Source organism: Papaver somniferum, chromosome 8 (genome assembly GCF_003573695.1).
Source record: "Papaver somniferum cultivar HN1 chromosome 8, ASM357369v1, whole genome shotgun sequence".
NCBI classification, from domain to species: domain Eukaryota; kingdom Viridiplantae; phylum Streptophyta; class Magnoliopsida; order Ranunculales; family Papaveraceae; genus Papaver; species Papaver somniferum.
The window spans coordinates 176066014-176093976 of NC_039365.1; the positions used below are offsets into that span (position 1 = coordinate 176066014).

The 27963-nt window shown below is 39.7% G+C and overlaps 1 protein-coding gene and 1 long non-coding RNA gene across 9 annotated transcripts in view; both read right to left on the reverse strand.

Moving 5' to 3' along the window:
• Window positions 1-27963, reverse strand: part of LOC113304046 — a 93335-nt gene that overhangs the window by 27704 nt on the left and 37668 nt on the right. The gene's annotated exons all lie outside the window — the stretch shown is intronic.
• Window positions 4089-9556, reverse strand: LOC113304044 (transcriptional regulator Myc-A-like). 8 transcript variants are annotated; one of them, XR_003338007.1, is made up of 11 exons: window positions 9317-9556; window positions 9021-9138; window positions 8567-8638; window positions 8364-8463; window positions 8137-8260; window positions 7764-7812; window positions 6193-7625; window positions 6032-6109; window positions 5566-5958; window positions 5277-5484; window positions 4089-4568 (listed from the first exon to the last, which is right to left on the reverse strand). XR_003338007.1 is itself a non-coding variant. In XM_026553152.1 (10 exons), the coding sequence occupies exons 6-9, from the start codon at window positions 6289-6291 to the stop codon at window positions 5377-5379; spliced, it is 678 nt and encodes a 225-aa protein (XP_026408937.1). In that variant the 5' UTR covers window positions 6292-7812; window positions 8137-8260; window positions 8364-8463; window positions 8567-8638; window positions 9021-9138; window positions 9317-9556; the 3' UTR covers window positions 4089-4568; window positions 5277-5376. The 8 variants fall into 8 exon arrangements, 4 of the variants coding, with proteins under 4 accessions (XP_026408937.1, XP_026408939.1, XP_026408940.1 ...); XR_003338008.1 differs by adding an exon at window positions 4651-5202 and having other exon boundaries at window positions 6193-7812; XR_003338009.1 differs by having other exon boundaries at window positions 6193-7812; window positions 9021-9106.

Consider the following 27963-nt stretch of genomic DNA (forward strand, 5'->3'; position numbering starts at 1 on the left):
CGGGCAAAATAATAGAAATCAGGAGAATGGACAACGTCAGGAGAGAAATAATCAAGATGGCGAAGAAAATCAGGAGGAAGGAAGAAGAATATTACATAGGAGATAAATTCAAAGAAATCAACAAATAATTGAAGGAGAAATCGAGAGACATTATGCTGAACAAGCACGTCTAGCTTGCGAAAGGGAAAGGTTGAGAGCAGAAGTGGATGACCAAGAGCTTCAAGAGGCAATATGCCGGAACAATCATGAAAATCGAGAAAGAAGGCGCGAAAAAAATCGCAATAATGGTAATATCAATGAAGAATATGATAGAGTACAAAGGAGAGCTGAAAGGAAACAAAGAGAATTGATGAGGAATGAACAGAATCGCAGAGGAGAAAATGAAAGGCATAATCATGTGCGAATTCAAGAAAGAGATGAAGAAGAAATACAGAATTTCGCAAGACAAGACAGACATGAACGCAGGAGAAGGGAAGTGGAACTAAAGAAACCAATGAACCAAATCTCAGGTGTAAATGAACAGATCTTAAGAGAATTGGCAGAGATGAGAGGAATGTTAAATAACAGAAGAGAAGGAGGCAAAAGGCAGTTAGATGAAGCCATAGAAGAAGCTGTGAAAACTCCATTCACAAAAGAAGTACAATTAGGAGGAATACCCCCAAAGTGCAATTTGCCTGCGTTAACTAGCATTTTTGACGGAACAACTTGTGCAATTCAGCACATCAAAGCTTATGTGAGATGCATGTTGCAGTGGGAAAACCATGATGTTGTATTGTGCAAATATTTCGTATCCAGTTTAATAGGGGAGGAGTTGAAATGGTTTGAAGGTTTACCAAAAAATACTATAACATCTTTCAACCATTTGCAGACTACGTTCTTAGGGGCGTATATAAGTAACAATTCTTCGCGACCTGGCCTTGAAGATATATTTGGATTAAAAAAAAGGGTTGGTGAAAGTTTGAAGCATCTAACCATGAGGTGGAAGACTATGTATAGTGAAATGGCTGGCCGTGTAGATGAGAGATATCTCATTTTGTCATTCATCAATGCTATGTTCGCAACCAATCTGTTGTATATTCAAATTTTCAGAATGAAGAATACAATCACAATGACTGAGCTGCGAGAATTTCAGGAGGATTATATTGCTCTAGAGGAAAAACAAAATGAGATGGAATCATACCCAGTGGCGAACCCAGTGGTAATAAGCGAATGTAAGCTTATTACCCAAATTGATAAACACGGTGGCAAGTACTTCGCAAGTACAACAAGAAAATATGATGGTTAATAATCAGCAGAAGCTGGTAGCTATGGGAAGTCGTGATCAAGAAGAGTTCAAAAGAGAAAGAAACTTCTATAATCATTGTGAAAATAACAAGATTCAAAGACTCGATCAGCCACAAGAAACTTATGGGGGTCAGAGGCAAAACTATAATAGAGAACAGGGAAGTCATAAGGTGATATGAGAAGAAATCAAGATGCCACCTCTGAACGCTAGTGTGGAGAAAATATGGGAGGCTATAATCTTGATGGAAAACATACCAGCACCATGGAACATGGGAAGTGAACCACCTCCAAATCATATAAGTCATGAGTTCTGTTCTTATCATCATTTCCATGGACATGGCACAAATGACTGCAAAAATATAAAGAGAATCATCCTGAGGATGATATATCAAGGAAAATTAAACCATTTTCTAGTAGGGAAACTGCAATCTCAACCACCGCCACCACCACCACCATAACATCGCAGATTAAACACTATAAAGGGGGGAAAACATTCTTAATAGAAGTTGGTGCAAAAGCAAAGAATCTTTTTTGTCACTCTATTGTACATTCATACAAGACAATCGAAGATTTTCATGATAATGTTTTGAGTAGAATCTTCGCGAGAGATGCTGATGGGAGAGAAATCATGAACATTGCGAAAATTTCGCCACTAAAAGAATGGTAGAAACAGACTATTTCTTTCACCGCAGAAGAAGTCCCCGAAGGAGGAGAGATACATGACAATCCATTAGTGGTAAGACTAGAGATCAACCCAAAAATAAGATGAAGATGAGGATGATGAAGCTGAAGATTCATGGGCAATCAACAGAGTTTTAATCGATACAGGAAGCTCTGTAGACATCCTATTTTATCATACTTATAAAACTATGGGAGGAAGAGATGAAGATCTTGTACCCTCAACTTACAAAATATATGGTTTTAATGGTACTGCCAACAAGCCTAAAGGGGAGGTCACTATGCGAATTCCATTGAAGGGACTGTCTTCTGAGATTCTATTATGTGTTTTCTATGTAGAATCACCATATAACACACTAAATGGTCGACCTTGGCTGCATGGGATTATAGGTGTGGCATCAACTTTCCACCAATGCATCAAGTTCCCTCATCCCAGTGGTGTTGGAGTCATAAAGGGATATTGCGTTGAATAAATGTTATGAAATTGATGTAGAGTCCTGCGAAGAAAGAGCTGCCAAGAAGGAAAGTTGGAGACGCAAAATCAAAGAAAACAAAGAAGTGAGAGATTGATGGTGGATGCAATAGAACTGAAAGAAGAAGAAGTGCTGCGAAGTCAATGCCTGCTCAAAATAAGAAGTGACAAACCCTTCGCTACAAATATAACAGTAGCAGAAAATAACAAAGATGCAGAGGCAGAAAATACCAAAGGTAAGAAACTTAGAATGTGAAATGAAAGAGAAAGAAGAAGGATGAATGACTGATTTGTTGCGCAAAATTTCAAAAAAAAATATATATTTTATTGAATGACAAAGATGAGATTGAGAAATTACAACAGAGCTGAAATGCAAAAACAGAATGATGATGTGCGAAAATTTCGCAGAGATAATGAAATTTGCAAGAGACAATCAGAGAAAAATGACATAAAAGAAAGGGACGAACCTTTATGGCGTACACCCTAGTTCGCGAATAAAATTTCGCAAGAGGAAAATGTAAGACCTAAAGTACGTCATAGAAGGGGTACCTGTTGCATGGCTCATGGAAAAGGTTACACCTCCCCTGGAACCTGAGTCATGGAGATTTGGGTCAATAAAGCCCATCCAGGAGAGGCACCTTGGATTCTCAGCTTAAGCATATGAATTAGGTTGGGCGACTAAGGTAATAAGGACTCTCCTAAGGAGTGTAGAATCTGATCAAGGCGTCGAGGTACACAGTTGAGCCAAGAGTGCATGTGGCGTCTGGAGCATACCTGGCCATTCTTGGCAAGTCTTGGCTTATGCTGCACTCGGCCCGAAGAAAACCCCACTTAGGGTGTAGTCTCGTAACCATAAGTCATATAGGAAAAAGGGATAAGAAGATGCGAAAACAACTGGTTGTTGTTAAGACCGGATGGGAGGATCCAACCTTGTATGGTAGAGGTGTGTCTCCTTGAAGGGGCAACCAGGGGGAAGATAAGGGCGGCACCCTCCATAAGGGAGATGATAAGTGTCTTAAGACGCAAATGTCATGAGGCTTTTTACTCATGGGAGTATTAAGGCTTGTCATATTTGTGCGACAATCCTGAAGAGGAAATAATACAAAAGAGAGAGATAAGACGAGATCAATGGGTCATTGCATGCAAGTGTAAAGACGTCCTGCGGTTTCGTCGCAAGACGGCAATGTCATGGGGCTTTATTTTCGCAAGAATATTTAGGCCTGTCATATTGTCGCAACAAAAATGACAAGAGAAAAAAGTTAAGGCAAGATCAATGGGTTTTTGCATGAAAGTGCAAAGACGTCCTGCGATTTTGTCGCAATGACAAGAGGTGGCAAAATAAGACCTTTACTTAGGAAGGCAAAATAAGACCACATAAGAGAATAAGAATGAATGAAATCTTGGAAAGAAGCAAGAACTACTTCAAAATATGTGATTGGGAGACTATGCAGAGACGACAACGAAGTTGAGGCATAAAAGAAAACTTGCTAAATCTCTCATTTGGATACAAATAACAGAGGCAAGTATGGGAATGAATAGAATGAGAAAGTGTTATTTGACTCCACATGATAGATTTACGCAGAAAATTAAAGATTAGTAATTATATTGATTAACCATATTGCAAAAAAGAATTGTTTTTTTTAATGCATGCCTATAGAAACAAAAGAAGCTCATATATTGAGAAGTATTGGAAACTAAAGGAATTCGCAGTAATAGATTACAAGAAGAAGGAATAAATATACAAATATTACAAAAGATCAAAGAAGGAATCAAAGTTATTTCTTGATTGATTCTTCATCATCTTCATCAGACTTTTCTTCTTCTTCATCTTCATCAGATTCTTCATCTTCATACTCACCAGCTTCACTATCAGAGATGACTAGATTAGGAGCATTCTTTGGAACTTCATCTGAGAGGCAAGGATATGCGGAGTGAAGAATGTTATGATCATCACAAACCATTTTAATAGTTTGGTTGCGAAAAAGAACAGCATCATTCCTAAAATTCGCAACAATGATCTTTAATTGATTCTTCAGTCTAGAACATTTATCATTGCGATAAGAAAGATTCTTTACGAGCTGCTTTTTTTCAGCCTCAAGCTCTTCAATTATTTTGCGAAATCTTTCTTCAGCTCCTGCGAACATATAACAATAAATCAATAACTTGATGGAAATTTATGAAAAGCAAAGGATTAATAAAGAAGAACAGTTAACAACCTTCTCTGTCAGAAATCATATCTCTAACCAAGACCGTGTGCTCAGCTTGGAGACTAACATTTACACCTAGATTATTTCTGGCGTCATCTAAAACTTTCGCAGCCCAAGCGAATTCATCATCATTAATTATGAGAAGACGGGAACGAACTTGACTCTCTCTTTCGTTAAGTACAACATTTTTGCGGTTAGCTTCATCTCGTTCAATTTGAACCTCAAGAAGAGCTTCATGGAATTTCGCCAAAGTTTGAGCACCTTGGATAGCGATATGGTCTTTATCATCTATGAGGCCACTGTTCTTGGTTCTTAGAATATTAATTTCCTCTTTAGAGTCAAGATAGAAACGCTTAAATTTGTTGGCTAAGCCCAAGCTGGATCTATGGTCAATTTCTAAGTGGCGAAGTTTGGATCTGGGTTCATTTAGGGAGAGAGATTTAATTTTGTCATTTGAAAAATTATTTAAAGAATTGTTAAGGTGTTCAAGAAGAGTATCATTATCCATAGAATTGGGGAATGTGCGAATAAGGGTGGCTTCATCAGAAAGACCATAAACGTCTGCAACAATGATTGATCAAATAAGATAAAACAATGGGATAGAAGAATGAAGGGGAAGAAGAAAAGTTACATACCATAGAGTTGATCATTGGCATTTTGAAGGCTAGAAATCTTATCCTTCTGAAAGGAGATTTCAGCTCCCAATTGCTTATTCTTCTCGCCAAGACCAACAACCTAAGCTTCCAATTCTTCATTCCTCTTGCGAAGTTGAAGATTTTTCTTTTCAAGAGCCCTACGTCTTTTTTCCAAATCTGAGGCAACAGCGAAGGAAGCTTTTCCAGTCTGCGGAAGAATGCAAAAATTGTCAAGATAGAGAAAAATCTTGAATTGCAATTATGAAGAAACAGAGAGGTGAAGGCATACCAGAATACCAAGAGAATTCAGAAAACTTGGAGTTACTGATCTGGAGACTCTGCAAAGAGAATCATCACCATCCAATAAAGGAGCATCACAGATATTCGCAAGAGCTTTGCATGTGTTGGTGAGGTGATCATCTCCAATTGCTTGCATGGAATCAGAAAAGATGCTAAACAATTGTGTCATAGAAGATTCAGGTAGAGAATCTTTATTTGCGAAAGAGTTATCATCATCATCATCATCATCGGAGCTTTCATCAGAATGAGAATTCGAAGGAGAGGGAGAACGGACTTTTCTTTTCTTTGAAGATGGGGCAGTTGATTTTTCCTTGCGAAGAGCACATTTACCTTTACCCTTAGTCTTCGCAACTTTGGCATACTCTTCTCTTTCAACGATAACCTTCACACACAGATAAAGATAAGAAATAGAGGCAACAATATATTGTTAAAAATTATAAAAGAATGTTTCTTACTTCATCTGTGATTGAGCGAAGAGATGACAAAGTGTTAGCCTTCCCAGTTCTGTTGTAACTCGATTTCAACTTTTCAATCTGGCGAATTTCGCAAGCATTAGAGAACAAAAGAGTAAAGATATATTAAAGATTATAAATTGAGCGAAATTTAAAAAACATACTTCTTTCTCCTTCTCAGGCCAATTAAATACCCAAGGTTGATAAGTAGCGAGATTCGCGGGAAGAACATTTGAGCCAGCAATATAAGGCCCTTTCAACATCAAGGGGAAGACACACCATCTATCATCTTTAGATTGATGAGGAGTATTGTTCTTACCAGAGTGCTAATCGATATCTTGCATGAGCATTTTATCATCAGCGATATTATCTTTTCTCTTCAAGCGAACACCCCAGCGAGTGCTCTCTTTCTTCATAGGTACTAATTCATAATTTTCAAAGAAGCCCTCTACTGTGTATTTTTCAGCGAGTATCTCCAAATTTACAAATTCAGGATCCCTAGCTTCTTTGGGATAAAGAGATCCTTTACCAGCACCACGGTTAACGAACTCAAGCATCAGACGAATGCAGTCCCCACTTAATTGGTAGATGGCTCGCGAGAAGTTCGCATGAGAAAGAATTTCATAAAATAGGGGAAAATTGGGATCATAAAGAGGGATAGGAAGGCCAGCGAGAATCTGACCAAGAGAAACTATGATTTCTTGATCATCACAATGATGATCAGAAAGTAGTTTAGCAGTGAGAACAGATTTAGCACTTTCACCAGGAATAGTAGAAAGTGTAAAACCTCTCCCTTTGAGATCTCTTTGGATTCCTTCGAAAGTTTTTTCATGTTTATGGCCACTTGGAGGCATGTCTGGGTATGGGAATGAAGAAGGATTTAAAAAGATCGAAAGAGGAAGAAAGAAGAAAAAATTGCAGCAGCGGAATTTGCTGAGGAACAGTAAAATTGCAGAAAAATTAAGAAGAAAGTAAAAAGAGAAAAAGAGAAGAATGAGAAGAATATATATAGAGAAGAGTTCTCGAGAAGATAAACACATTTAATGAAAAGAGAAGATGTGAACGGTTGAGAAATAACGGTTGAAAAAGACGTGTCAAGAAATGGATGGAAGAAGAGATACGTGTAATAAATTCAGCATTGAAGAATATGAAAAGATGGATAGCTGCGACATTTCGAAGTACAATTTCTCATATCATTCTCTCCTTCGCGGAGAAGACATGAGAAGAGGAAAGATATAGGGTCAGAATCTCGCAACAACGACACACTTGCAAAATTATTAGCAACATATCGCGAAGACATCGCAGAATGATTTCAGAAATGACATAACAAATGACATCAGCTTAAACATGAGAAAAGTGTGATGATCTTGCGAAAATTAGGAAGTTCGCGGAGTTAACATTTGTAAGCTTGCGAAAATACCGCAAGCCAGATCCGAAAATAAAGGTTAAATTAGTTGCCATTCACTATGTAATACCCAATATAAGGAGCCGATCAGGCGTAAGGAAGGAGAGAGATCTTTTTCGAGTGTGGAGCAAGTAAATAGGAGAGAGAAAGTCTAGAACAATTGTTATTTTCTTGGCTTCATTTCTTTCCCTTCTGGTAAGATTTGAGAGAATTAATCAATAAAATTTGTAATTGTTGATCTTAAAATGTGTTGATTGTTAATGAATTCTTATGAGGGGTGTAGTGTAGGAATTCCTGCAACTACAGTTACCTTCCCCTTGACAACCATACCTGGTTTGGCATCTAAGTGAGTGAAAACTGATCCCTCAAAAGCACTAGCCTGAATAAAGTATGCAGCATAGTGTAAGCAAATTAGGAAACCACAGTTTGAATACTTAATACTATAAGAACTAGCCTTGTATAACAGAATAGAATAATTCAAATGCTAAACGGTTCGAAACATTACATGCAATCATTGCTAGAAAGGGGTCACCCTTGTAGTCTGTATAAATTTGCAACTATTAAATGAGAGGTAAATCATTTGAATCCAGGCACCCAACACTATTAACACCATGGTGGATAAGTTCTCTCTACATAATTTTAAGGCCTCTAATCTAATGTGCACCACTCATGCAGAGAAAATATATTAAGGTCAAGACACAACCTCGAAGATATTTAATGTGAGTCCTCCCAAGTGCCTGAATCCTAGAATGCAAGCACGAAGAGAACCCGACCTCCTTGTACTTCTTCTCCAGCTTCCGAAAATTTTCATCAGCCACGTCAAATATCTAAATTCAAAAAAATAAAAGTTTCAAAACAGCAGGCATGGTCTTATTGGTGATAAACATATGGGAATATCAACAGAAAACAGATGCAATGATAAGATCTTACACCAACATTATCACGAAAATATAAGGACAACTTTGAAGTTATCACCATATTTTATGGATACAATTTCCCATCAACGATCTTTGTTCCGTCACCATCTTTCCTACAATTAACATACAACAACAAGTTAACCAGAATCCCATTTTCAGTGCACATTTCCTCAAATACGAAATCGGACAATAGATTAGCGGAGATAGAAAATTTACCCATGAATCTTATTCTCAATGATACCTTTCAGAGCTTCTTCTCCAATACCAGGCCAAGCTCTATTCATGCATCTACACACAACAGACAACAAAATGAGTTATCAAAATAAATCCTTCACCAGAAAAATAAAATTGAACCAAAAACTATATGCAATAAAATTTTGATTCTCATCTAGAAACAGAAAAACGATTCAAATACACATCTGTAACCCATCAAACAAAACCCTAAATTCATATGAGAGCATCAAGGATAACCATCAGGGATAACCATCCTCTTAATCTTGTCCTATGGTTTTTGGGATACCCTCATAAGCCTCGATTCAAGAAACTACAACAGCCTCGCATGGTCTTGTGTGGAATCATACTAGAAATAGTCGAATAACAAGAAAAAGAAAATTAAATCAACTTCAAAAATCAAAATCAAACATCAAAAATCAAAATCAAACTTGGTTACAGTTTGCAACAGAAATTTGCCCACAAACGGTCTTCTTCCTTCCTTGAGAAACGAAAATGTACTTCGTTTACGAAGAACAAATAGATCTGGAACAAAGACTTTTTCAGTAGCACTCAAACTGAAACATCAATTAAGAAGATCAGAAATCCATGTTTCCTTGATAGAAGAAGAACAAAAAGAATCCTTTCTTTCTTCTATGAATGAATTGAAGGAGAACAAGAAAAAAAAAACGAATTCTTTTTTTGTTCTGTGATTTGTATGGTTAGTATCTAACTTATTACAAACCCTAAATTTACCTGTAGACAAAATTGAGATCGAAACTGGATAATTGCACATCAAAAGAAACTGGGTTTCTATCAAACACGAAATTGGTTGAACAAAGAGTTTTTAAGAATTTTTTTTTAATAACTTCAGATAAATTGGTTGGATGGTGGTGGGTTTTCAGTGAAAAAGGTTTTGATGGTGGTGGGATTTCAGAGGAAATAGTTCACTGTGTGATATTTTTCCTTTGTGTTTTGGTGAGAGCTGCAGAGAGAGAGTTAGATGAGAGATGAATGAAGGGGCATTTTATAAAGTACTGCTGTTTTGAAATGTACACTTCAAAAATACCCTGTTTTATTCAAAAGGTAAATTTCATCCAGTTAAGTGCCAGGTGACAGTTATCTTTCCAATTAAAGTCCTATTTACCTCTGAACTACATCTCCTTGGTAGATATGATAAATAATTTGGCGATCCTGAAAAAGAGTGTAACGATCCTGAACTAGGCTCGACGAACCTGAAAGTGGTGTAACGATCCTGAACCGAGCTCGACTAACCTGAAAAATATTATAGAAGATTGATTCTCCACCAACCAAAAACCCCTAGACACTTGGGAGTGATGAACCCTTTCAGGGAATGATGAAACGAACCTGAAAATGATGACACGATCCTGAACCGAACTCGACAAAATGGAAAATGGTGTAGAAGGTAAACGCACTAACAAGTAAATGGTAAAAATGGAAACTTTAAAAAAATTAAACTAGTGTTAACTAATTAGGATGGAAAACTAAACAGTTGGGGTACTTTAGAAAATTTGCAAAAAACGGGGGTACTTTTGAAGTGTACATTCAAAACAGGGGTACTTTATAAATTCTCCCATGAATGAAAGATAAAGATGAAGGAAATAGAAAGTATTTTACTCGATAATAAAGAAGTATTCTTTCTTCATCTCAGCCGTTACAACAAAGAAGCTAATCCTAACCGCACGATTATGCCAACGAAATGGTATTACTCTACGTGTCGTTGTAAAAGTAGCTAAAGTCAAACCACTACAACAGTTTGGTTTTAGTCGGAGGCAAACACTAAAGTGTCGCTATAGAAGTCAACGAAAGATCAACCACAACGACAACTTCATTTCAGTCAGCGACGTGTATTGATATGTGGTGGTTTCGCAACTTCTGTTTTGTGTCGTTCCGTTATGTCCTAGATAACCTCTTTTCCACTAGTGGTACAGATTGATCTCTCGAATCAAAGGTACTCTCGTGCAGTACATTGTTTAGGGTCTAGACTGGTTTCTCACCCACACACAAGTTTACCAAAACCGGCAGAAACAGTTTTCACCCACAAAGAATTGGCGACCAAAATGGGGATTAATCTCTCGATTACAACATCAATTTCCAATTCCATTCTTCAACACGATCTCAAGATGGTAAAACTCAGGTATGGATCAGCAACAAACCATGTGAACACTAATGCTGAAATCATTCCTGGTACTAACGCTCCTTCCAGTGGCATTAATACGCCACCCGCCAACACCAGCAGCGCGGAAAATGTTCCTTCAGGTGTTACACCACCGATCACCAGAGCCAGACCCGCTGCCGCCTCTCCCAACGTTTCTACAAGTCTGACACCTCCTACCGTCACCTGAGCCGCTGCTACTCCATCACCGGGACGAGAGACTGGAGGAGACAGAGGAAGCCAACCTCCCCTTACCACTGTTGATTTGATGGAAAGACAAAAGGTTCTCGTAGGGCTCAGATATACATGGCTACAACTCAGAAGGACATACCTATTTTCCTCAAGACACTAACGAGTGGCTGTCACAAGAGTCACGTCAACCCCAAATGGAGATGACAATGAATACTTTTAACATCCGGCGCAAGCACTTCAGCAGGACGCGCCTTTATAGATGAATAGGCTCGCGTTTCTCCTAAACGCCCAGTAGAAAGGAATCAGCAATCCAATTTCATCACACTTGAAGATCAGGATCGATTTCTCCAAAATCGAGGCAAAGGAAATCATCAACCATCCTGAGTTCACAAAGACCCTCTTCCCATCAGGAGCTGCATAATTTATGGGGACTCCGTCCAAAAAATCGTGCAGTCTATGATGAAAAATTTGTATGAGATTTTGTATTTCTCATAGGCGCAGCGTCAAGAATATTTGCAGCCCTCAACCGCACTGTATCAGGAAAACATCTGTTTCCATCCAGGGAAGTCGTTCACAAAACCCAATCCTTCATGGAAATCACGATTAATAGATGGAACTGGGGACTCCTAACCACTGTTCACTTAAAGGATGTCGAGTTTGACAGCACCGCGGCCTCCGACTTCAACATTGTAACCGTAAAGACTCTGAGAGTTGCAAGGGAAAATCAAACAAAAGAAGCGTATTCTTTCCCATGAGGAGAAAAAAATGACTTGCCGACCAGCACTATTTGTGTGCCGTCTTCTCATATGCCATATCGAATCAACTCATTTTTCGAAGTCAAGGGTTAATGGCGCCCTCACATGAGTTCTCTCCAGGAGCCTCTTCGACGTTTCTCTTCAGGAGCCGCCTCAGCATTCTCCCGAGAAGCCGCTACGCTTCTAGAGCCAGAAGCCGCTACGCTTCAACGTTTCGCTCCAGAAGCCGCTTCAACATTCTCTCGAGAAGCCGCTCCGCTTCAACATTTCGCTCCAGAAGCCGCTTCAACATTATGTCGAGAATCCGTTACGCTTTTAGAGCCAGAAGCCGCTACGCTTAAACGTTTCGCTCCAGAAGCCGCTTCAACATTCTCTCGAGAAGCCGCTCCGCTTCAATGTTTCGCTCCAGAATCCACTTCGACATTCTCTCGAGAAGCCGCTCCGCTTCAATGTTTCGCTCCAGAAGCCGCTTCGACATTCTCTCGAGAAGCCGCTATGCTTCAATGTTTCTCTCCAGAAATCGCTTCAACATTCTCTCCAGAAGTCGCCACTCCTCTCTGTCAGGGATCGTGATCACAACCAGCCAAGGTTCATAGTTGTGGCCACTTTTTGATCCATTTCTCCAAATCTCGTGGTCGTGGACAGTTTACTCTCTTACGCATCCAGACAATCCCTTTGCTTCCATGGACGCCCATGCAATTCTTGCGAACCTATTTTGTTTCCACGACAATGTAGTCTCTTCTGATCACATCTGCTGCCAAGAACTGTTGCTGTTATTTTATTGATACCAGTCATAGCTTTACCGTAGCAACAATCACTACAAAGAAACATGTAAACCACACTTGGGGACTGGGGATCTACACGGAATCCTTCACGGTCAAATCTCGGGAGACACGTTCAACCCAAAAGTCATAGCCATGACAAGGTCATCTACTCTTCTAAGGTGTAACGTAAGGATATCATCACCTCTACATCTAGAAGGCGCCTGCAACACTTTACGAGACCCACAACGGATCCCAAGCCTACTCAGAGAAAACAACTTCAGTAACTGAAGAGAGGTGCGACTAGGGACCGCTCATCGCGGTCCATCCCCGACAACAATCAAGCATACATGAGATAACTCCATAGACGCGGCTGAAACATTTTTCTTGGAAAGACAGAGGGAGCCACGATTAACGACAAAGCTCTCTCACTTCTACCTATTCGTTATCCAGACTGTTTCGTCCATGTGATGTTTCAAGCATCCCAGCATCACATCTAGGAGAGTACAATAAGCTTGTATCAAATCCCATATACGTGGATTCAAGGCGATGCAATTAAAGTAGGCTATACTTGGGGACTGAAGCCTCCTTCAGGTTTAGAAGTTTAAACGCAGTCACCACCTTACCAGTGAATGCAGTACAAGCACATCTTCCACGAGAAAATAAGCTCAAAATAATTACACATGGGGACTACCAACATGGGATGCTTTCGCTCCCCACAACCAGGTTATTTATGATTTCAACATCATCACTGTCAAAGTTTTACGATCCCTAGGAATTCCTCAACCTGAAGTTGTACACGTGCATCAAAGAATCCAAAAGCACCCACAGAGATACATTCACATATCCGTCCACGACATTGGATCTGACAAAAGTATAGTTGGGGACTTCTCACCGCATCCCATTCCATACAACAGTTCAAGATTATACAAAGGATGTCGCTTGGAATGAAGACCTTAAAGACTTGATAGCAGCACATCGACAATGGAACTCTCTCAGCTCGTCTATTTCACCCAATGGCTCCAGAATATTTCGGCCATGCAAGCATCCACAGAATATCATCATCACAATCAGAAAGTCCAGGCACTAGATAACCTAAAGTCAAGGATGGACCAACAACGCAACCACAATCGCCAAGATTAGCCCTGACATTATTTCATCCATCCATCCCAAGAGTGCAATGGAGTTTGGTAAATTTTGAAATCCAGTGGAGAGGTCAGATATTCATTCTTCTGGAGTCAGAACCTTATTACACATTCTGGAGAAGATCGATGGAACCGTTGGGTGGATACATGCGAGAGCACCTACTTTGAGTTCTCCTAGCTCGCCTTGCTGCTGATGATAACTATTGGAGATTGCTTTGTTGCCATTAATGCTCGCTCTACCACCGCTAACAAATGACCTAGAGGAGCCAGATACTGCAGATGAAAGCACAGAATCGGACGAACAACAAAAAACAGAAGAGAGTCGATACCTCTTTTCATACGAGCACAGTTTATAGAGTTTGAATAGAATAAGGATTCCTTATTGCTCCATGAGAGGGAATAGATGACTGGGCGCACCACACTCAAGCTCCATAGCCGAACAAGTAGTGTGCCAATACCTCCGCTCCATGACCGAACCAGCAACGCGCCACAACGAGGAACACCAGTAACTCAACCTGCAATGCTCCATGGTTCCAGCAATCCCTGGTCAAGCCAAATCTCCATGGCTCCAGCACTCCGTGGTCAAGACAACCCTCCATGGCTCCAACACTCCGTGGTCAAGCCAATTCTCCATGGCTCCATCACTCTGTGGTTAATTCAGTGTCAATACTCCAGCATTCCCTGATCCAGCCAGCAAGCCTTCTAAGTGCCATTTTCACCATTCCACGGACTGAAGCCAGTTTCCACCATTCCGCGGACTGAAGCCAGTTTCCATCGTTCCAAGCTAGCAGCGGCATCCACCTTTCATGTGCCATTGACCTAGCCAGCCAAAGCAGCGCCATCTACCTTTCCAAGCCAGCCAGTGCCCGTTTTGCGGACCAAGTAGCAGTACCACCTCTGCCGATCAGTAGACAAAATTGCTTCGCTGATACCAATACCCCATGGCCAAGACGAATTTATGCAAATCCGCCAATGCAAGGATCACAGATTCTTCATGCCTCCTGACAAAGGTTAGCCAAATCTTCCTGACAATCTCTTCATGACTTACCGTTTCGATTTTATCCTTGTCTGTCACCATCTCATACTTACGCCGCAACAATGTCATTGTTCCGAGCTAAGCAGGGGACTTAATGTTGATGGTGGTTTTTAGCTTAGGGTAAAAATTGTAAAACTTTGCATCTGATATGACATCACTCTGCAAGGGAACGGAGCCATGAGTGTCAACCTCTTCACTGGCACGTTTATTGTGCAACTTAATATTTTTTTATGAAGTTTACCCAGAACGGTGCATGTAGCAACAATCCCAGGTATTCTATAAATTTCGGCACCTTGCCTACATTCAATTAATATAAGTTTCTTTGAATGCTTTCTGTGCTATGTTCCATAGCTGAACCCTTAATGTTGATATGGCATGACAATTTGTGTTCACTCGCAGCAGAGTAGCACGAATTTCCAAGTATCAAGGATAAGGTCTTTGCATAAGGTATTCAATCAGAAAGTGTGCTGCTCTATGGAAATGAACTTAAAAGAACTGTGTGTCATCACATAAGATTCAATCAATTATCCTGAATAATTTGCAAAAGTTAGGGTTTTTACGCCTTGCGCAATATATCAAACCTTGCTTGTCAAAATTAAGCCTAGGCAAACTAGGTAATTAATCCGACATGGATTAGCAGGTGCAAAGTCTTGCCCAGAATCAGAAAACAAGGAGCCGCAAGATAGGAGCGGAAGCAAAGGGAGGCGTGGCCATTCCTTAGGCCAATCGGCGCCATTGGCCACGCCCCATCCTAAACCGGCCCCATCTCCCTCGACCAATCAGGTGGCCTTAAACCTTCCACACGCACATAAGTTGGGGATGGGCCCATACTATCCGACCCTATTTCCCATCGACTAATCAGCTTGCTCTAAAGTCGCCACACTCACACCAGAAGTGTAGCCACGCCCATGCTTGGCCGGACCCTCTCCTTCCTACTGACCAATCAGGTCACTTTAAAATGCGCCACGAGCACTAAAAGTGTGGCCGCGCCTTATGTTTGGACGGACCCTTTTCTTCACCAATCAAGTCGCTCTAAACTTTCCACCATACATTAAAGGCCAAACGCACCCTGCCGCGCCTCCATGTTAATCGGAAGGCCAAACACACCCTTCCACAACAACATTTTAGTCGGCATGCCAACACACCACTCTACTGCAATAACATGCCACGAGCCACTTTAGCCTTGGCCATGCCTCCAAGCCCTAACTTTGTCCACGACACCAAACTTTAGCCTTGGCCATGCCTCCAAGTCCTCAATTTGGCCACGGCGCCAAACCCTAGCCTTTGCCATGCCGCCAAGCCCTAACTTTGGCCACGGCGCCAAATCTTATCCTTGGCCATGCCTCCAAGCCCTAACTTTTTCCATGACGCCAAATCTTAGCCTTGGCCCTGCATCCAAGCCCTAACTTTGGTACGGCGTCAAATCTTAGCCTTGGCCATGCCGCCAAGCCCTAACTTTGGCCACGACGCCAAATCTTAGCCTTGGCCACGCCGCCAAGCCATAACTTTGGGCACGACGCCAAATCCTAGCCTTGGTCACGCCTCCAAGCCATAACTTTGGACACGACACAAAATCCTAGCCTTGGCCACGCCGCCAAGCCCTAACTTTGGCCACGACGCCAAATCCTTGCCTTGGACACGCCGCCAAGCCTTAACTTTGTCCACGGTGCCATATCCTAGCCTTGGCCACGCCGCCAAGGCCTAACTTTGGCCACGGTGCCAAACCCTAGCCTTGGCCATGCCGCCAAGACCTAACTTTGGACATGGAGCCAAACACTAGTTTTGGCCATGCTACAACGCAACAGGCGTGGCCACGCCACTGGCATGCCGCTATGTCATGGCTACGCCATGCGCCACTATGCCAATGGTGCCACTTTTCTATACAACGAGATATGGACATAATCAACGGCCACCCTCTCTCCTGAATTACAAATCTCAGCCATCCAAGTTCTCCAACGAACTGACAGACTTGTGGCAAGTTTCAGGAGACCAGCCGCCTAAATCTAGTGGCCATGGCTACGCCAGGCGCCACTTACACTATCGTGTCACTCGCATGCACGAGCTGTGCCAGCCATGCCACCTTACCACTGTCCTGCCAGCACAGTGTAGCCATAATCAATGGCTACCCTTCCTCATGAGATGCGATCTCAACTATCGAAGTTCGCCACCATACTAACATACTTGTGGCAGGGTTTAGGCGACCAGCCAAGACGAGCCTAATAGAATCATATGTTATTTTGCTGCGGCAAGCCTCTTGATTTTAACTTACCACACGTAGCAAAATGTTACATGTTTTCCACGAAAACACTCGAGACATCAAACATATCACAAACTGGGGGATGCTCATCAGGGTATTGGTCTGGCGGTTTACAACGTGCGGCGTGCAATACGCTCATTATAAGAAAAGTGTCATAAAGCGGGGCGGTTAGTAATGGCAAAGAGTAATGGTGTAAACAGATCCCTTCATTATGGAAACATAAATCCTGACTTACATGTTACTCTTCCACCAGTCAAATGTTTCCACTTCCTACGAGACCATTGTACGTTTTATTACGACTTGTATAAATAGGTTTTACATATTTCCTCAAAACAACAAGTTTTGGGTCGGATAACAACACAGTATCATGAAATCACCTGGTAGATTTCCATTCTGCTAGATAGTTCTACTTTCTGATACAAGTCATAAACAACCACACCTTCCGAATCAACTATTATGGTCTTAGCACTTTCTTCGCTTCCCTCCCTAAGACCAACCCTTCTCCTTCACTTTGTGACCAAAGAAAACCTGGAACGGCCATTTCTTGGTTTAGGCCAGGATTGTACAGATTGATCTCTCGAATCAAAAGTACTCCCGTGCAGTACATTGTTTAGGGTCTAGACTCGTTTCTCACCTACACACAAATTTACCAAAACCGGCAGAAACAATTTTTACCCAAAAACAATCTCAAAGATACAAAACCTGTTAGAGCACTGCTCGGTCGACCTCGCATGCGTTGCTATCTCAAGCTTGTTTGTCAATGTTAGTGATCAAAACTATAAGTCTTGATTTCTAGTCTACTATAACTAAGTCTCGGACTAGGATAGAAAGTGTAGTTGAGCTCAAGAACTTCATGGCGATTCATCATACAAGAAGAAGATCTACTCAAAGAACCGGTGGAACTTCATCAACAAAAATGTATGTGGATACTTGAACTTATCAATCACTCACAAGTCTATCTGTTTTATCTCCTACTCTTTGAGACAAAAGTCGTATGCTATATAGACTTTGATTATACACATTTGGTATTTCGAGCCAATTATATCTCGCCTATCTATATCTCGAAATATGTGTTGGTAAGCTTTTCGCTTCGATCAAGTTTATCTTTACCTGGTGACGAAATTCATGATACGTTTCAATCATCTTGAAAATTGCTTTGACGAGAAATGGTGTAACAACTATATAACGTCCTCTAAGAATGTTTCATTGATTGGAATGAGAGTTTAGATTACATAACAAATGATGTATATAAGCATTATTGTGGAAACACATACATGTATAAGTCCTATTCCTTGAACCAAAGTTTGCGAACTTTGTTGATCAAGAGAACCGTAAGAACGGCGCAGGCCAAGTCCGTAAACTTTGTCCGCGAACTGCCGAAGTTCTCAAACCCGAGAATTTCTGCTGGAGTTGGAAAACTATGTGCGTTCGACTAGTCCGCGAACTCAGTCCGCGAACCGGAGAAGTTCTCAACCCCGAGAATTTCTGATGGAGTTTGTAAACTCTGCCCGGTAACTTAAGTTCGCGAACCCAGTCTGCGAACTTGAGAAGGTTATATATCTAAAGCTGATTTCTGAACTTAAACATAAAAAGACTAAGTAATGCAGTTTGCAAACCGTGGCTATAAAATTTCATGAACCGATTCAAGTGAACCAAATCATCTTTGCTTCAATTGTGTCTTGGTACATGAGATTTCCTTGCAATGAAAAACTCTCTAACTAGTTCGTTTGAAGTCAGTTGAACTAGTTATGGTGAAGAAGAACATGGTTGATATGAAATGCTCATATAACTAACCATTTGGTTGACTATTGTTGAACCAACAAATATACACGTTTGGGTACGGTTACACAAACCTAGAAACGTATATTTCATTTGTGTATAACAAGCTAAGTTTTCGATCTAACGGTTGAGAAATATTAGCTTGAATCTAAATCAGGTTTTCATCTAACGGGAAATATTGAATGCTTTGTTACTAAGATAACATAGATTCCAAACCCTAATTTGAAAAACTATATAAAGGAGACATCTAGAAATTGGGAAAACTAATCCCCACACCTCTCGTGTGATACTAGTTCTCTTGCTAGAGTCGATTCTCCTTTAACCTTTGGTTTTCTTCTCTAAAACCAGGTTAACGACTTAAAGACTTCATTAGGATTGTGAAGCTAGACCGATACTACTTTATCGTAGTTGTGTGATCTGATCTTGCATATTTTATCGTACGAGTACAATCGAAACGATTGGCTTGAGATTGATATCTCTGATAGGCAAGATAAAGAAATCACAAACATCTTCGTCTCATTGTCTGTGATTCCACGATGTCCTATTCGTTTAAATACAAGTAAGATTGTTGTGAGGTGATTGAATAATCTAGGCTGTTCTTCGGGAATATAAGACCGGACTATCAATTGGTTCTTGTTCTCCTTGATTATATATCAAAAGACGGAATAAAAACTTTAGGGTATTTCTGTGGGAGACATATTTATCCTTTGATAGACTTGTCTGTGTGAGACAAATTTGTTTATTATTAATCCTGCAATTTTGGATCGTAACAACTCTTTGTTGTGGGTAAGATCAGCTAAGGGAATCAAGTGCGCAGTATCCTGCTGGGTTCAGAGGCGTAGGAGCGTAAATGTACCTTGGATCAGTAGGAGATTGATTTGGGTTCAACTATAGTCCAATCCGAAGTTAGCTTGGAGTAGGCTAGTGTCTGTAGCGGCTTAATACAGTGTGTGTTCAATCTGTACTAGGTCCCGGGGTTTTTCTGCATTTGCGGTTTCCTCGTTCACAAAATTTCTGGTGTGTGTGTTATTTCAATTTCCGCATTATAGTTTTTTATCTTTATAATTGAAATAATACAGGTTGTGCGTAAATATCAATCAATTGGAAAATCCGACCTAATAGTTGTTGATTGATATTGATTGACACTTGGATATTGGTCTTTGGTACCATCCAAGTTATTCCTTGTGTTTGATTAAAGACTCGTTGATTTCTATTAGCTCGAGTAAATCAAAACAAGAGAGAGATATTAACTCCTCGATATACTTTTATCTAGATTGAGTCTGACTGTCTAGTTGATTCTCTAGAAAATTATATTGGATTTAGTCCATACAGATTACTAAGCGAAATATTGGGTTGTGTTGTTAGACCCCCGCTTTTTCAATTGGTATCAAAACAGGCAAACACGTTTAAGACCTTACAAGTCTGTGTTTGTAGCGATCTGACTCTATGGACAGTAGTGTTATCTCAATAAATGCACCACCAGATCCATGGGTTTTAGAATTCTCTTCCATGTCTGATTTATTAAAATCGGTAGAAGAAATTCTATTTATACCTCCACCAGGTACAAAATCCCTTGAAATCTTTTCTGAAATTGAAAAGAAACTTGAAAGCATGTATTCTGAGGTTGATTTGTTTCTCCAAAATGAGCAAGAATATCTTGAAAGGATAAACCAAGCTATGGAAAATAATATTTATGTAGAGGTTTACATTGATTCAATTGTCAAAGAGAGTCGTGCTCCTCTTCTGGGATCTTCTAGCAATAATCTGCAAGTCCTGATTCAAGAGGAGTTTAAACCTCAGTCACATGAATACCTGATTACGAATAAATTTTGTCATTACCCAATTCCTGATGATTATTTTGAAGATAGTTTCAGAAAAAACTACTGTCAAGAACAATTTCTGATAAGATGGAAAAAGAGAAATCAGATCGTCAAATTAATTATGATAATACACTTTGATAGTTCTGTAATAATTATGTTCTGGGATGGTCTCAGTATTTCAAGGTGTAAGAGATGTTGGAAAGAAGACATCTCATGGTGTTATGATGTGCAAAAAATGTTAGACTCATGGTCCTCCTTATACCAAACACGCCCTTAGTTGGCACACGAGCGGTTCACACACAGATTCAGGAACTATCTCATGAACGAGTCTAGTACACGAACGTGTTAAATTGTTTGTTTGCAATCTAAAAAGAATTACTTTTTTCCTTCTCGTTCTCTTCACCTTCTTCTTCAGTTCGAGAACTCAAAGAGAAGAGCCAACAGTTCGCACAATTCTCCCTCCTATGTCGATTTCATCTTCCAATCCTCTTTCTAAATAGATTGTACTATTGGAATCGGAAGAAGACATTGTTTCTTGGGTCAAAATCAGTTTGTTCGTTCAAGTTCGTGATTGCGATTCACCATTGGCACCAGTTCGCAAACCAAGTAAGTTTTCGATTTCTTTTGTAATCATGAGTAGAAGAAGAACTAGACATGTAGGGAGTTCAAGCCAACAATCTAGAGATGAACCCTTCTTTGACCCTAGTATCGGTGCTGGGTTCATCAACCCTGTCGCTCGCGAACCGTACCTAGTGCTCAAAAACAAAGCACCCATCTGTGAAAGGCACTATGATGCATCCAAACTAGATGTTCCGAGTTTGGTCGAGTTTTTCAATAAACACAATTTGGAAATAATTCATAAACCTCTAGGGAGTGTTCGTATTGATATGGTTGCTCAATTTTATGCTAATATTCATGATGAAGACACTGCTCTCTGTTCTTTCAAAACCATGGTTGGAGACACTATGTTCCTGTGAATCGTTATATCATCTCGAACCTGGTTAGTGTGCCTCTAGGTGGCGATAGATATCCCCCTCCTGAGTTCGGTAGACTTTCCTTAGGAGTGTTGTCAAACAGGTTGTTTGATAAAGACCTCTCTCGGAATGATGGTAAGGTTTATGTAAGAGGAGCAGGATTGTTTCTCAAAGTTACAGCTAAACTTATTGTGGAAAATATGATGCCCAGTACTTGCGATAGCAACTCTTGGACCAGGGGGATAAATGAATTCATCTACTACATTGTTGAAGAGAGAAATATTGACTTCTGTGCAATTAGCATTGATCAAATGATGAGTTTCAGACACAACACAGGAAAGAAACCAGGTTTCCCTTCTCTCATTTCAAGAATTTGTGCTAACTCTAATATTCCAATCTTTGGCTCTGATCTTGGAGGATAAAATGTGATGACTATGTCAAGCATTGAAAATATGAGGCAAGCAATCTACAGTCAGGGTAGATTCAAGAGCTCCTAGGACTCCAGCTGCTGAAGAACTGTCACGCCTTCGAGCAGAACTTCCTGAGCAACGAGAGGAAAATGCAGTTCTCAGAGAGAAAGTATATTTTGCAAGAAATGCTGCTCCAGAGTTGTTAGAGAAGTTTTATGAAATTGAAAGAGATCATTATGGATGGAGTGACTAATATCTCTTGTATATATCCTTCTTTGGCATTATCTGTTTAAATTTATCCTTGATTGGACTTAAAGTTTATGACTCTGTGGTGTAATAACTTTTTATGACACAATGGTTTGGAAGATTATGTTTCTAAAGTGCATATTATCTTGTCAAAAGTAAATTCGTTCATGAGTTGGTATTCACGTATTGATGAAAGGATGAATAGACTTTTGACAAATACAAAAGTTAAGCCTATGATAGACACATTTTTGTGTCTAAGTTGTCCTCAATTTTCTGTATTGTTGGTACTCGATTTCGTACTTATTATAGTGTTTTATGTGTTTGTGGGTATTTTGGGGAAATAAACATTTTTGGAAAATTCGACTCAAAAAGTTGCTCGGGGCACCCCTAGAGGACATGTGTTATTTGGACTCTCACATTTGGATAAGGGGTACTCAATTATTAAGGGGCACCTCTTTCGATAAGGGCCACCTTCTTTACTATTTCTACCCCAGGGCGCCAGATGCTATTCGCACCCTCATATTTGTTAAGGGGAGGTCATCCCTTACCTTTTAAATTCTGAAAAATGGCGGGAATTCTGGCAGCAACGAACCAGATTAGGGTTAGGGATTTTAGAGCTGCCTAGGGAGATTCAACCGGAGAATTTAGCTGAGATGGACTTGTATTTACTAAACATGCCTGGTAATGGGTTTAGATTCGATTAAAATTGGTTCTAATCTCCGTTGGAAGAAGTTAGGGAAGTGTCGTTTCTCTTGGAAAACCCGAGAATGTTGTTTTGGATTTGGAAGTTATTTAGAGAGATTCAATCGATAAAATCTGTTGTGTTGGGCCTGTTTCATCTAAACATGATTGGTAAGTCCATCAAATTCGAAGCAATAGGGTTGCAGCGTGGGATTGAAGTGAAACATAGGTTGAATGATACTCGGGATTCTGTTGAGATGTGTTGGAAAGATTGCGAGTGTTTTCAACGTGTGGACTCATTCTTTCATGTGTTGGCAGTATTTTTGAAGCATTTAGTCACCGGTTGACATCGTCAGAAGACTAGAACGGGAAGAAAATATTCCCGAGGATATATTCTTTTCTACCGAATAATGGAAGAGTATTTGGAGTAATTGAGCGAGATTTCTTGGGGTTGTTACCTATATAAAGGGTGCCGCTGTATCAGAGAGGGGGATGGAGAGTTAGGGAGAAGAACTAGAGCGAGAGAATCGGGAGTTGCAGAGCTTGTCTCTGCTGCTGCTGTGAAGAAGAAGGTTGCAGACGGCCCAACAGGACAGTCGCAAAAGAAAATAACACAAAATAGCACATATAGACAGTCGCAGAAACCGTTGCCTATAGTTTCAAATTCCATAGCTTTGTAACAGTTTTTGTAACAATTATTTCGAATTCGCAACAGCCTGTTAGTGTTTTCCTGTAACAGTGGGTTCTGTAACAATTATATCTGTTACAAACCACTTCTTTATACCTTCTCCTCTTGCAAACACCTTTTTGAGCAATTAAAAATTCTTTTGAGAGTGTCTACAATATGAGGAGCTAAACCCCAACACTGGTACAATGGAGGAAGCTGGATTTCACCCTTCGGATAATTTAGTTAATTCCTTATTTACTTTTTGCACCAATTTTAAATGATTTATGATTTCTATTAATCAAATGTTATCTTGTTTGATAGTGTATGCTTAGTCTTAGGTGCTTTAGATACACTATGCTTGTAATTTTGCAATTGATGTTTTATGAAATCTATTTTTGGCAAAGAATAGAGTTAATATTTCTTGTGTTTGGATCTATAATTGCCTAGGATTAATTTCTGAACCCCATGAACATGAAAAGCAGTGGAATCCTGAGTCCCGGTCTTTCTTCATCCCGTGACATATTTTGTATATAATTTCTTATTTTTATATTTAAGCCTAGAATCAATCTCAACAAGTCTGAGTGAACGACAACTCTACTTATCACTATTCAAAATTCCATCAATTTTTGGCGCCGCCGACGCGGATTTGTTTATAGATTTGTTTTTAGGTTTTATTTTATTTGTTCTTTTTTACGCGTTTTGGTATTTTTGTTTGCTTTCAGATTTGGAGCTAAGCTAAAGAAAAAGAGAAAGTGCTGAAAAGAAAGGCAAAGCCCAAAAAGGGAATAAAAGAAAAATCCAAAAGGAGTGAAGAAGAAGATTTTATAAATAATTGTATTTTATTTTTTTAGAAACTGTAATTAAGGTTTTTATTTTTGTAAACTTTTATTTTTGGACATTTTTATTTTCGGACATTGAACATTGGACTTTATTTTTTAAACCCTACGGAAGGGTAGTTTTAAATATAAACTGTGTGGAGAGAAGGACAACGGTTACGATATCGCCTCGGCCCCTCGGGTTCGTACATGACATAGGAGTCGTGGCCCGAGTCGACTTCAACAGTTCATCCCCCATCTGGAACGGGAGGTAAGAATTCTAAACACCCGCAAATCCCTTGTCAGCGGGTTTACTGGATGATTTTGTATGCATATATGTTGAGGACCTGAAATCGGATTTATCTTTCTAGTAAAGGGCAAGGCCTGGAAAAATCAAGATAAGGACTCGGATTTCATCACCGTTTCATGCTTGCCTGCCTTAGGAACGCGTAACCTACGCGAACCTAAGCCTTAAAATTTGGACTAGAACGAGACCGATAGGGTAACGAGCTTAATAGGAAAGTTGTTCGAAAAATATTAGTTACTCTTTTAAGCATACTTCGAAGTTCATGATGGTTTCTGTGAGTTGAATGCGTGACTGCGCCGCCTTGTAACGCCGGTGAGGCCTTGGGTATCAAAGCTCCATTGAGCTTCCCTCGTCTCAATTCAACTTACTTTAACTCGGATTGATTCTAGAGAGGTTTGCTGAGATTGTAACGAATTCCTTTTCGAAAGAATAAAATCTGGTCTAGAAACAATCTAAGGTAGCCATCATGCTTTTTGTTTGCTAGATAAAATAGGTTTGTTGTGGTCGAGTCAGCCTTCTTTGTGCTTGTTTAGAAATCCCTTGCAGTTAGGATGTCGAACTGGCATTATAATAGCCAATACAATGAGTATCTGACTTAGCAGCTTGGACATTATAATGATGATGATTATGATGTGGTTCAACCATTTTCATGTTGTTATAATGATGATTATGATGTGGATAGTGTTTATGAAGAATTTGAAATATGTAGGCATAGTGATCAGGAATTTGTTACTCCAAATGAACTTTATGGTGATAGTGTTATTTCTGGTTCAAATCCCGATAATTTTAATGATTATTCACCTATTCAAAAGGACGAGGATTGGATTACAGTTACCACTTCTTTAGATGATGTAATATTTCCTTTTGATTACGAAGTCAATAATGGTTTAGAGGAACGAGTTTATTCTGAGATTACCGTTTTAGAGTCTAGCAATTTAGAAACAATGGTCTTAGACGAAGAAAATGAACTCGTAGAGCTATTAAATATGAGTGAGGATGCGTCACTTGAGTATAACCTAGAAGAAGCAATCGACTCTTTTCAGAATTCCAATGATCTAGAAATTAAGGAAATTGTAGCTAGTCTATCTAGAGATACCCAAAAATCTAAGTTTGGGGGTGATTGTCATTCTCATTGTGCCATGCCTTTACCTCTTAAAAAATCCCTCACTTGGGACTTGAAATTTGTGCCTCAACCATCTTACAAGATTATCTTCATACACTTTTTGTTGAACCTAGTTGTGTCCATAAGAGAGATCAGTTGTTAAAAACCCATCCTATGGTTGATGTGGTTAACCCAGGCTATAATACCAAGATTGACTTTGTTTTCCCACCAAAAACTTTTTTTCCAATTGTGGGAACTTTTGATTTTAAGATGTGTCGGTTATTAAGTTTTGAGACTAAACCTAATTACTTTAGGAGATCAGGGTCGACACATTTTCTTAAGGAAGACCACCTTTTTCATTGTGGTCAGCTGTGTGAGTCAAATATGATTGACTTAGAAGATCCCCAGTTATTCAGGCTTTTGTTATGCGCTTTTAAGTTCTTAGTTGAGTATTTCCAGACTCTTCAGCCTGATCTTCAGAACGCCTTTGAGAAAATCCAACCAATGAAAGCTTTTTATTTAGACCATGTTATAGAGCCTGAACCTGAACCACAACTAGATATAGTTGTCTTAAGCAAGGATATGTTCAGTATCTTCTTGGTCTGTTGCAGTTTCCTCTTCTTGTGGGTAACACTTTTTGATCCAGATGACCCACAGTTATTCCGACTATTGCTATATGATTCTGCGAGGTGACTAGTCTTTCCAAGTCTGGCTGAAGACTTTAAACTTAGCACTTCTTGGGAGGTAACCCATGCTCATGCAACACGGTAATATCTTTCCTTAACTATTTTGCTTCAAATGGTAACAGTTTCTCCTTGTTTATGCTTTTAATTTTGTCTTTAGAACATTGAGGACAATGTTAGATTTAAGTTTGGGGATATGGGAGAAACTTTTTAGTTTCAATAAATAAATTCCAGAGCCTAGAAATTTATGCTTATTAAGGTCGGCACTAACCAATCTAAGTGGATGGGAACATTTTTGTTGTAGGAGTTAAGGAATCAATCTGATTAGATGGAAACATCTAGAAGAGCCTATTCATAAAAGCACAGAGCTCAGGTGTTAGAAAAAAAGAAAACATGGTAGTTTCGCCATATCCTCGTGATGGAAACATCGAAAGAATCCTGATGACTTCTTTTTTTTCTTTTTACCATTGCTAGAGTGAAATAGAGTGATTGAGAGCCAAAAAAAAAAAATTTGAGACCAGACCATCAGACCAACCGGAATAAATTCAATAAAGTCGACCACTGGTACCCTTGTATATGCCAGCTGAGTTGACCTAGAGTTAGGATTATCGACCACTAGTTCCCTTGTATATGTCAGTGTGTTGATATTAGTCCAGACCAATATCTCAGTCCATTAGGATAGGATCACCTTAGTCAACATCATCCATGTTTTTCTCTAATCCATCTTCTTAATCTATCCATGTGATTGGTTGACTCCGGTTTATGATGTCCAGAAACTATCTGAGTAGAGCTCTGTCACTTTATATGAATTTTAATATTCTTGATTGCAAACTCGTGTACAACAATTGGAATTTCGCATCAGGGTACATCCTCCTATAGTCAATAAGTATGCCAACCAAAGAGATTCTTTAGTGCCTTCCAAGGTTCTGCATAGATAGCTAGGGTCTGGAGTAAAGGTTTTGTGGGTATACCTCTGGTAAACCCTCCCGAGATTAACTCGGTCACTAGGGCCACCTAGTGAGTTTGAATTTTATTTTCTAGAATAAATTTTCTCGAGGACTAGCAAATAATAAGTTTGGGGGTATTTGATAGACACATTTTTGTGTCTAAGTTGTCCTCAATTTTCTGTATTGTTGGTACTCGATTTCGTACTTATTATAGTGTTTTATGTGTTTGTAGGTATTTTGGGGAAATAAACATTTTTGGAAAATTCGGCTCAAAAAGTTGCCCGGGGCACCCCCAAAGGACATGTGTTATTTGGACTCTCACATTTGGATAAGGGGTACTCAATTACTAAGGGGAACCTCTTCCGATAAGGGATACCTTCTTTGCTATTTGTACCCCAGGGCGCCAGATGTTATTCGCACTCTCAGATTTGTTAAGGGGAGGTCATCCCTTACCTTTTAAATTCTGAAAATTGGCGGGAATTCTGGCAGCAACGAACCAGATTAGGGTTAGGGATTTTGGAGCTGCCTAGGGAGATTCAACCGGAAAATTTAGCTGGGATGGACTAAACATGCCTGGTAATGGATTTAGATTCGATTAAAATTGGTTCGAATCTCCGTTGGAAGAAATCAGGGAAGTGTCGTTTCTCTTG